Source organism: Microchirus variegatus (genome assembly GCF_963457635.1).
Source record: "Microchirus variegatus genome assembly, chromosome: 10".
NCBI lineage: Eukaryota > Metazoa > Chordata > Actinopteri > Pleuronectiformes > Soleidae > Microchirus > Microchirus variegatus.
Genome location: NC_139811.1, coordinates 19,479,160 through 19,491,484, shown reverse-complemented (window position 1 = coordinate 19,491,484; position 12,325 = coordinate 19,479,160). Strand labels below are relative to the sequence as shown.

At 39.6% G+C, this 12,325-nt stretch overlaps 1 protein-coding gene across 1 annotated transcript in view; it reads right to left on the bottom strand.

Moving 5' to 3' along the window:
* asic2 (acid-sensing (proton-gated) ion channel 2) overlaps positions 1-12,325 on the bottom strand; it is a gene marked incomplete at both ends in the record, with an annotated part of 292,887 nt that overhangs the window by 20,998 nt on the left and 259,564 nt on the right. Inside the window, one exon of the mRNA XM_083896352.1 lies at positions 425-575. Coding sequence (XP_083752478.1) covers positions 425-575 — 151 coding nt within the window. The remainder of the gene's footprint in view (positions 1-424; positions 576-12,325) is intronic.

Below are 12,325 nucleotides of genomic sequence, written 5' to 3'. Positions count from 1 at the left end.
AAAATTTACTTTGCATGGGAGATTGTGTTCCTTTGAGGAGAGAAAAAGGGAAGGCAAACAAGAAAGATGAAAGACGAGAGAGTCACCGCAACTTTGAAAATATCTTTGTTACCTGTAAAAAATCTCGACAAGATAAAACATTATTTATGGGAAAGGTAAAGTGACGCTCAGTGGAGTAAAACAGTACGCAGGTCTGCTTAGTGTAACCAGATTTTGCTGGTGCAGAGATCATATAATCTTGAGGAATGGGAGTAGAAGAAAAGCGTAAGCAAAAAGAAATGCAATATTCTTGACATGTGGGTTCTTAGTCATGATGCATTTATGAAGAGTAAACAAGGCAATGTCTGGTTTGATTGTGTGTGACCCTGTCAACATGTTAAAAATGAGACTTACACTTGAACACAGCATACAATCACAGACGTACCTGTGTCCCCCCACACTGGCAGGTACTCGTCCTGCTGGATGTCCAGCATGATCTCGAGGCCGTTTCCTGTGCCTCCCTTCATGGTGGTGCGGAGCGTCTTCCCTTCTTCTGCAGCATTAAACACGTAGCACTTCCCATACCTCGTAAACACCTGAGCAGACACAGAGAAAGAGAGAAGACTGATGAGAGATGAATTGTTAATCCTAACTGAAATACTAAAAAACTCTTAGGATAACACTGACACTGGCAGTCGATACACTTTATAAATGGTCTTTTTTTATCCAAAAATGGGTTTCTCACACTATCAGATTCCTCACTGCAATGTAAATGAAAAGAAAAAGTACAAGATAATTCAAGAACTGAACGGAGTGGCTGGGGTATAAACTGTGTAATTCAATTATGCGAATCGAACGAAGTGAAACAAAAGTCTTTACTTTTGTTTGGCTTTTATTTTCCTATGGAAAAGTTTGGTGGCCTCAGATGAAAGTTTCTCAAAATAATGACATCGCTTACATTTACACCATTAATATTGCAATTCCTTTTGTCTCTTTTTTAAAACCATAAGCCTTGAGATCATTTTGATATAAGGAAAAATGTGTACAGTAATGGTGATTACTGAATGATGATATCACTGAAATCACTGGGAAAAGAACACCACCACGGTGTATGGATGACATGCTGAGAACAAACATAAGGGCCTTGTGTTTTGACCCAAATTACTTGGTTTGCAAAGGACAAAAGTTTGTGCCATCAGACAAGTTGTAATAGTGATAGTGGTATTGACTTTGTGATCAGTGTCCTCAGTGACTTCACGCGCAGAGTGATGTGAGAAGGACAGAACAATCGATGAATCCCAGATGCGAGAGGAAGAGGAATTCTCCTTCATTTGTTGAGCATTTATAATTGTGTACCGCTGATAGAAAGCAAAGTCAGTCAGATGCAACCAGGAAAAAAAAAAAACATAAAAAACACAATTACAAGCATTATGTAATTGACAACAATTACCTAAAAACCTTAATGTCTACCACCACCTCACCAAGAGCCACCAAATGGCTGTAAAGTATTTATGAATAAAAGATTGCATTAAAATTGCAGAGAGCAGCTTATTTGTGAACCACTTAGTTTGTGTATGTGCGTTTGTGTGTGTGTGTGCATACACATAAATGATAATCACCATAACAACCACCAATGCCACAATGAATAATTAAAAAAGGTGACTGACAGAAACAGTTTCATAAACCATGAGCAGAAACTCTCTCTGCAAAATAAAAGAAAATGTCTTCTGATGTGAGTTACAACCTCCAGTCAGCTCAACTTATGTCCTGACAGTATGATCGCATGTGTCAGTGTTTGCCGTGTTGTATAAAAACATTTAGAGCTTTAAACATTTAGCCTACCAGGAATTAAATTGGTACACAATTATCCCCACCTAATACAACAGTCCAGCAATGAATCCTACTCTTATAATCAGTCTCTAGAGATGCTGTATCAATTGCTTGACCATTTTGTAGGCTGCACTTTAGCTGTTGTGCACTGCAAGTTTCAAATATTTCATCCTCTGTATTGTGTTAGTATAAGTTGACTAAATATTAAGCTTGGGTTTCACGTTGTGGAACACGGAAAACATATATTTTTTTTTTTGCATTTCTATTTGGAACAGTACCAAAATAACCAGCCCAAACCATTTCATTTTTGGTACTCTTCCCTTGGGGTACCAGAGTAAAATGGTACGGTCCAAGTGGAGCTGAACAGGCTCCGCCCAACGACAGTCAGCTGATTGGGCAACAGAAGTGACCATTGTCTATTCTCATGCAAAGCTTGACATCTTGTTGAGACAAACAGCCACAACATGAGCAGGAAAAAAGAGCTGCTAGACGTCCTCCTTTGTTGTCCGTTGTGTCTAGTTCACTGTCGTTGTTCGTTGTTGTCACACCGGTACCACGCCACACTATGTAGCTTGCTGACGTGGACATCGGGCACGGCCCACACCCCATCTACCAAGTAAAGGTATTCTTCTCAGTTGATACGCAAGCCTGATGCAGGGCTTTACCGTTCCAAACCGCACCATACAATGATGGAAACACCGCATTAGACGTCTCTTCATAGGCTAATACACATTTACAGCCTCCTAAACCAATAAATAACTTTTACCATAACTGATCATCACAACCTTCACTAGTTTAAGATTGGTGTGCCTGAAATACTTACAACATGGATGAGGAAAAATGCATTGAATGGAAGGCACAAATGAATGAATAATTCTATGCCGTGGTAACTTAATCTCAGTACAGTTACAGTATATGGCTGTTTTCTTGAGAAAGTGATATCTTTGACTTAAACTGTCAAATCTACTATGCTTCCTCCTGGTTTGTGTGGTAACCACATAGAGAAGCGGTGGATGAGTTCCTACTCCAACAAGAAAGAAGATAACATGCTCGAACAGCAGCAACGGTTTGTAAGACCACAGGGGAATGTCTATGGTCAGGAATGGGAGGTATCGGTTCTTCAGAAGCATTCACACAAGGAAGAATCAAGACAAAAAACCCAAAGAACTCTAACCCTAACCTTGCACTGAAGGTTAATGTAATAAGCACTCACTGATATCATGAGAATGATTATGGTGTCGTATTCCGCTATAGCAGATGATCAATAATGACACAAAAATGTGCATATTTGTCATCTCTGCCTTCATCCACACGGATTCACTCGTTAATTATGTGTCAAAAAAGACCAGGAGGCACTTCAGTAATCAAAAGCTTGGATTTGTGCCAGTAATGCAAAAACACATCCTATTTTGTCCATCAAGGCTCACGTTAACAGAGATGATTATTAATCACAGACTCTTTCAAAATGCATGTTGGAACTTGACTCTTTATAATTATTGCAAGACCGTCTTTCACATTCAGTTTTGTCAGGCTGAAATCAAGCATGATGTTTATTCACTTTCGGGAAGGACAACAGAGCAAAGTGCACTGTCAGTGGCGGGTTTTAAGATGGATTTTTCATTTCATGCTCCTCCTCCTCCTTTATTGACACTAGTCTCCTCATGGATGATTGACCAAAATGACTGATTGACTACCTAATGCCATACTGCCACAGAAGTAGTGCAGACTGACAGAATATGAAGTGTCACATTATTGTGGCCCATTACAGGTTCATTCACCTCTGGAAAACAGAGGTGCTCCTGACAGATGTGTATCCTGACAAAATAAATGACACACTGGAACTTGCTGGAGCAGAGTAAAGAGGGCAGCAGATAAAAATTCATGGCACCATCAATCTTCCATTGCAGGTATGAGACATGGCAGGGATTTTTGTGGATTATTCTGGACTCATACACAAACTTCTCAGCAAAGAGAGAGGAAAAACAAAACGGAGGTGCAGTGAGTGGGCGAAGCAACATCATTTCTGCAGTTGTGGCACTTCTGGACATGTTTTGAATGAAATCATCATCTAATGATGCCCCCGATGAACTTTATTTATGCAGCTGTCCAAATCCCCAAGAGATTTAAGTGTTCCATTCAACCCTTGCTGGTTAATTGGTTGGAGAGACTGCAACATGAAGTGTAATTACCCAACAGTCATCTGCTAATCTGTTATGTATTTGTGTGTGACAGGCGCACATATTGGACTTAAATGCTCCCCCCTATGATGGCAGCTTTTGTTGTTGTTGTTGTTTTTTTAAACTTTCATTTCTTAGAAACTGGATCCCAGGCTGTCATCTGTCAACATCTTTCTCGCTCCTGGCTTTTGGATTGCTTTCAGTGGGACACTGCTCACCCCTCTTTCACCGCTTTTGTCAAGACTGATGATGTTTGACAGGCAGGACTAGGGTCAGGTCAATATCCCATTAGACCTCAGCCAACACATTAAAGCTCCTCTTCAGCCACAGGATGACAAAGACCTTAACAAAACCTTGACCGTGTGGTAGGGTTATTTTGCAAATACTTGCAGCTGACCGTGCCGCCCGTCTCGTTCTCACGTCCTCTGCCTCCGGTATAGAGCTGTCAGATGAGAGGAGGTAATAAGTTCTCAAACCTGTCCAGAAATGTAGAGCAGCAGACACTGCCCCGGACCGAAAATGAGCGTAGGTGAAGAGATTTAATTGAACAAGTGAACTGCTCTGTTGATTAGGATGTTTGAGCAAGTTGTCATCTTAGGCGGCGAAGGAGAAAGCTGTTCTTAACAAAGCCCTGATGTCTCTGTTACTTTTATTTAACAACCTTTAATGGCCTTCCCTAATGTAAGTAAATGATAATTTCTTCTGCAATACTAAACAATTTTTGTATGCTGACAACAGCTCAGTGTATGCAGCGCCAAAGGCTTGTGCAAACCCACAAAGAATTATCAACCAACATGCAGTCTCTCCCTAAAAGGACGTTTTAGCATTGTTAAGCTCCTGGCTTTGGTTTTACAACCTTAAAATTTACTGTCTTGGTTTTCAGTCACAACAGGCACAGCACATCATTTCAACACAAACTATTAAAAGCCCCATACACACCAGTGACTCAGCAGCAAACAGAAACCTGACGAAAATAGAAAATACCTAGTGGACACAGTGAAGACATTTCCAAAACAAGAAAAGAACTAAAAGGAAAATAATGTTAATAATCAATCATCAGTGTTGTTTGTTAAGCTTCTAACTAAATAGTTTTGAATTGTTATGTACATGGATGAGGATCTTGCTCCTGTGTTGCTACTGTTTACTCTTGTTGCCGATAGGGCTGTCAAAACGAACTTCGCTATTCGAATACAATTCGAATTTTTAAAAAAATGAGAAGATTCGAATGTGGAAACTGACGTTGGAACTTCTGCCTTAGCAACGACGAAAATCAACGCCATGCGTCGTGACGTTCGGGGCCGCCGCACGATGATTGATTTGCGGTTCGGCATTGTGTTTACAAGATGGCGGGTAGCAGTGCTCCAACAGATGCAGAGCTGGAACGTATATAAGTCCGGAAAACTTAAAAAGCGGTGTGTGGAAAAATGTTGGATTTCCATCGGGAGAAGATTTCTATCAGCTTCTTCATTAAACATCATTTCTTGAATATTTCTGGCGTTATATCTTATCTATTTATATATATTTATTATACATTTCTGGCCATGTTTTGGTAAAACTTGTTGCAAATGTTACATAACGGATGTGGTTGAAGGGCCCTCTAGTGGACACAGGAGGTATTGCCTAATAATAAGTTTGTATCGGTGCATATAATGATGTAATTAAAAAAAAGAAAATAGATGAAAACAATTTGAATATTATTCAAATATTTAACATAAGAAGCATTAGAAATTCGAATATGATTTGAGGGGAAGATTGACAGCCCTAGTTGCTAAAAAATTTTAATTGACTACAGATGCCACATAAATGTCAGAGAAGTCACGTGCACGAGCTGCCAATATCACATCAGTTTTCCCTTGTTCATGCCAGAGGTGTGAGTGCTGACCTGTAAACAGGAGCGCGTGTGGTTCGGCTGCCAATGACGCCTTTCTGACCAAACAAAACATGTCTCATTAGTATTCACAGCTGCCGAGTGTGAATGTCTGGAAGCCCGGAGCTGCAAACATGGCATGACCTTGCATGTTCGCCCGTGTACCGCCTCCAACAAAAAAAGACATCAGAGATGACATGGCCATTAGCAAGTATTCTTGTCATGATGAAAAGGTCAGCTGTTGGCACCAACCACCCACAAATCACACTTTTAAAATGTAACGCAGTGACGATACGTCGTCAAATAAACTGCAACCATGAATCACTGTAAATATCTGACCTTGAATGAAGAAGTTATAAGTTATATCCTTCTGTTAGACTTTCACAGGCCCCGATCACTGTGAATTCATCTGGCTTTTTTTCTCCCGCAAAGAATCCCATTTTGTTATCGCCGCTTTGCAAATGGTTGGCAGACGTGATGCCAAAAAAAAGGGCGGATTATTGCTCCAGAAAGAGGATGCTATCTAATTTTCTTTATGTGCGCCCGTTCCCACTGGTACCTAGTTTATCTCTTGCTGTCCATGTAGTGTTCGGGCCATCAAAACACCCTGAAGTGCACATTGTATCAGTAAATCCCACTTTAAATATTACTGACAGGGCAAAACTCTATCTACAACAAAAGAGCTTTACCATATCTGCCATGTTGGCTCCTGTTCAAACACTTTTTTATTATTTGAGTAGATTCAGTGATGGAGGTGGAGCAGTGTCGGTTGAAAATCAATAAATAGATGATGACTGCTTTGCTTTTGTAATATTAAAACCTATTTCGAACTTGGTGTATATTCTGAAAGAGCTTATTCATCAGTTATTCCAGATTGACATGGCTATTACCTTCCAACAGTCGTGGTGTTCATGCACTATTAATAAACACTGACAATCCTTTCCACCGGCATAAAGGAACAGTCAGTCAGATCTGAATTCATTTTCTACTGAATGACATCCTGCCGTACCCCTCTTGCATTTTTCTATTACAAAATAGGTAGTTAATAAGACACTTCTCTTGCTCATTCCATTTGCTTTTCAAGCAGCTGGGACATGAAGTAAAAAGAGCACTGGAGGGCAAATTCAAGTGCTAAGCATTACAGTCGGCCACGTTTGACAGTTTTTATGTAGAGCTTGTGATCTGGTGTTATTGTTAAGGAAATCAATATCAATATCAATAAAGGTGTTTTATCATAAAAAAAAAAAAAAGTTTAAAACAAAAAATAGAGCTCAAGGGGTAGGACATGGAAAACGAGAGAGGCCTTTTTTATCCTTAACGCTTACTGAGAGAAGAAGACAGCCGTAAAGTTTATGAAAAAGGTCTTTGAGTTGCAAGGTGGGCACTTTCTCAGCTGCCTGCTCGGCAACGACGGCGGCAGCAGTTAAAATGGTTGCACTGCTGAGGGGATAAATAATGCAGAAGGCTGCTGCGTTAGCGACAGCGTTGGCAGTGAGTTTGAGAACGTTTGAGGCTTTAAGTACACACACACACGCTGAGATATAATGCATTCCCTAGCCCCTTACCCTAACCATCATAGCTAAATGCCTAAATCCAACCCTAACCTTAAAACCAAGTTGTGAGAGCCAAAATGTCCTCGCTTCCTTTCGTTTCTACATTTTTTGGGTCCTCATGAATTGATCCACACAACTACACAGACACACAAAATATGCCTCACTCATCATTACAGCTTTATGCATGTCACTCCTCTACCAGCATGCCAAGCTGGCTCCCCATAACTTAAACACCCTCACATCTGCAAGCATGTTTCCTGTCACATTAAACAAATTCCACCACTTACGTGTCGTGATGGGAGTCTGATGGAACATATTCATCAATGCAGCCGAATGTAATTTTGTCACTCGATAATATTTTATTTCACAAAACAGCACGTTGTGTTGTGGAGAGCCTGTAATCAGAAACAAGGGATCACAGTCACTGCTACCAGCATCATATTTGTTTTGCTGTATGTGTTCATGTTTGAGCATGAACAACGAAGATTAAAAACTACAAAGAGCAAAAACACCTTGAGTAAAAAAAAAACCAGTGAAATCAATCCCTGTGTACTGTCTTCAGTGTGGATTATGTGTTGCGGAATCATTGGGCTAAATGGAGTTTACGCCGAGTGGAGTCGGCCCTGTTGGCAAGAGCTGACGGATTACAATGCTGTTTTTGAATAGGCACTTGTTCTGTTCAGCATTTCACTTTGATTTCCTGCCTGACCACGGGCATCTGAGCCTCTTTATCATCAAACTAATTTAATTTTATATATAAATATCCTTTATGACGGAGCAGCCTGAACCAGGCATCGCTCAAGTTTGACAGTTTTTAGGGATCAGCTTCTCTTGGGCTACATGTAGGATCTATTATGAATCTATGGATGGATGACAAAAAAAAAAAGAAAAAAAAAAAAGCATTCAGCAGATGCTGAAAAGGATCAGGGTGTTGCAGTGTAATCCATCATCGTGTACAGAGGCTCCTGGTTGGCCAAAAACACAAAGGCCAATTTTATCAACTCCAAGAATGCCTTAAAGGAATAGTTCAACATTTCGGGAAGTGCCCTTTTCCACCCCAAAAACCAACAGTTGGACATTTATTGTAGTACTTTATTCTTATTATTTTACAAGGTTATAATTTCTATTGTCATTGTATTACTTGACTTGTATATTCATTTATATGCATCTTCCACTAAGGTGACACTGCAGACTCATTGTATACTGGTCATATTGTATGATTGTCATATATCATATTGTCAGCAACACGTTTCGTAGATCTTGTTTGTGTGTGTGTGTGTGTGTGTGTGTGTGTGTGTGTGTGTGTGTGTGTGTGTGTGTGTGTGTGTGTGTGTGTGTGCGTGTGTGCGTGCGTGCGTGCATGTGTGTGTGTGCTGGGGTCGGTGGGATTGGCTGTTTTTAAATATGTATCTTTTAATGTATGAAAAGTGATTTATAAATAAAAGTTATTATTATTATTATAATGACAATAAAGTTCTTATCTTTACTGGAGTCAGAGTCAGCACTGAAAGGTGGATGAATACAACTCTCTGCTTCATACTATATATATATCATATACATATATTTACATATACACACATATATGTACATATATACGTATATATGTACGCATTTATATATATATATATATATATATATATATATATATATATGTATATATATATGTATATGTATATATATATATATTATATATATTAAAACATAGTAAGTAAGATTTTTATTGTCGCCTCCCCAAATTGTGTGCAACAGACAGCAAGTGGTTGTCGATATCAAGTTCAGGTAGTCCCTTGACAAAACATCACATTAAAGAAAAGTTACTTTGGGTTTAACATCATGTAACCTCTGCACAAATAAAAGCATTGCTCTCCTTCACTTCCACCACCCGCTCCCTCCTGCAGGTGGAGAGAAATTTAAATATTAAAATGAAATGTCCTCTCCTATTTCACGTTCTCAGTCAGCATGTCAGTCATGTCAAGAGCTCAGAATGTGTCCAGATATAGGTATGGACCAGCTGTCACACCAAACTTGTCAGTCACATTACACACTCGGTCATTATTTTTAATAAGTCACCGCTCTCTGATGGCTGGTGACGGCTCTGTCTTAGCTGTCACAGCCTCCGCCAGGGCTGAAGAATGGGGCAGGGGTGGAGATCTGTGGCAGCTCTTAATCATCTACAGGAAACCAAGTCATCTCGCTGGATCATTCATCATCTTCTTCACAATGATATGTAAAGAGGATGCCAGCTCTCAGAGCTCCTTGGGTGTGTTTAATACCCCACCAAGAGCCTCTTTCACATTAAAAGTATAGCAGGTAAACCCTAAAATAAGCTGATTCCTGTCCCCACTGTCAGTGGTTTTTCTGCCCTGATGCTGTTTTTTCATAACCCTGCAGAAATGTGATTCCACAGATGTGTCAGATACAGAAAACAACAAGAACAACACCATGAAGCTCAGAGACAATGCTGTGGTGGTTACTATTCTGTATCTTTTACTTTAGTCCCTTTCTAAATAAATTACTCAACTGATCTAATTGGTGAAAATAAAATTAGAATACTGAGTCCTGTGTCCCAAGTTGAAAAAAGTAAGGTTAGTCAGAAGTGTCATGGCTAACGACCGTGAAATTAATGGACAATAAGCATTAGTAGTAATTTGACATGGAAGTGAAAGCTAATTAAACAACAGTCCCACTGGTGAAAAACCTGTTCCAAGTCGAGATTAATTTTTCTGACCAGTGGGAATGGAATAAAGTTAGAAGGAAAGTATATTCACTTTGAATAATCAACGAGGGCTTTCAGAGCTCAGAGGAAAGATCTGCTCTCCTGGTCTGCATGATTTTCTTCAACAACAGCTCAGTCTTTGGCCACCAAACATTATAGATGTATAAGATCAAGCAACAATGTGGAGTTTCCGAAAAACCTTGATGTGATCAATGCCACCAGGAAAGCCTCATTAATACCCACCCAGGCTTGCAGTTGAGAGCAAAACACTCATTAACTCGTTCACTGTGGTATTAACATCGGCTCTGTTTATATGGCTCTGGTATCGTGGATAATATCTGTACAAAAAAGGGCCCAGAATCGAATTATATTCATACTGGACTGACCTTCAATACCCAGCATTCGATGTCAACATTCTCTGCAAACATAGTGAGTAAATGTATAACACTTATGTTGTGCTCTTCTCGCCTTACTGTAAATACCAGTCAAAGGTCTACACTATAAGTCATTTGTCTATACTGAATAGGACCTTTATGTTCTCCATGTAAACATTCTTTTCACTAACAGCACAGACATCGCAGCGGTTTTGAAGGCCATTTAAGCATTCTGACTAGAGGACTCCAAGACTGACACATCTTTCATTCATAGCTGCTGTTTGGTTGACTGCAGTTCAGATCATGGGACAATTACAACCATAGCGGGAACATTGCTAAATAATCATAGAGGACGCTCATATCCAGAGTTTACCATATGCTTAGTAGCAGGCAAAAAAACTGTAACTCCCTCAAGAACTAGAATTACTGAATCACGGTCAAATGCCTCCGTAGTCAGATTGCAGCTTAGCGGTCCAGACATGAGATAACAGATTATCTCAGAAGTGAAGACTTTAAAGGTCTTTGAGGGATGGAAATTTGTCAAATGAAACGCAAAGTTACGATTATACTGGTGGGATTATTTCAATGTAACCGTCTCCTCTCATATACCTGAGTATAGAGTCCATAATGGATATGAGATTAAATTATGAGCATTTTATTTTCACTTTCTACCAACAAAATGCCAGTCATTGGTGTTACTATTAAGTGATCAGAGGGAATGGCCACCTTGATAGCTATCTCAACATAATCAGCACCCTTGACCTTCAACCTTCTAATTAGTCCATCTTTGAGTCTAAGAGGAGGTCTGTCCTCACTAACCATGTCATAAAATGACTTCCTGCATTTATAAAAATGGGACAGGTGTGCAGTCACAGTGCTCCTCGCCCTCTAAAATACTAATTTAAAAAAAATAAAAAAATCAGTTTATCTTCAAGTACTAATTAATGTCTGGAGCATATTTCAAAGATATTCCTTGGAGATATCACATTTACGAGACAGATGGACAACCAGAAAACATAATGACTCCAGTCACAGCTGTCATGGGCGCGGAGGCATAAAAATTTCTTACTCTCCTATTTTATCTTATTTATGGTGAAGCAGAAACGCAGTGAAGAGACAGGTGCACATGCAAAGTTGTGTGTGCTGTGGCAGAGAAAGCGAGAGAAAGAGAGACACTACAGCAGAATAAGAAAGAGAGCCAATGTTTTTTTTTTCCAATAAGAAACCAAGTTGCCTCTCAATATAAAAAATTATGTTGACACTGTGACAAGGAAGTAACTCAGTAGCCAAGTTTGGTCCTTGTGACTCCCCCCTCACGAATAAGAGATTTTGGCTTGGTTTCCCTTGAAATGAGAGAGAATAACCCTGGAATAATAACAATGTAATATCGTGACCTGACAGCAGCCGCCATGCTGGTGCAGCATTTCATATCTGCTGTGCAGCAGAGTCCCTGGTGCATGAAATAATGTTGGGAGGGGAATTAAATAGCCCCGAATCACAGAGACAGCTAATGATTTTTAAAGCCACAGTTTAAAAGATTGCATGTGTGCGTAATCGAAGGGATGAGTGTGGATCACCAAATATTTAAATTTGCCAGTCAAGAAAATCATTCATTGAAATAGCGAACAAGGGTTTGTGCCAGAAAAATAAAAAAACGATGATGATTTTTTTTCTCTTTAATTAATATAAAATGGACAGGAAGAGAAGTGTGACGATTGTGAAGGAATAGATCGATCGGAACAACACGACTACAGTATGAGATGATTCTCTGTTGCACAGAAAACCATATTTACAGTTGCTCTTGTGTAAAACTATAATGGCCTCATGAG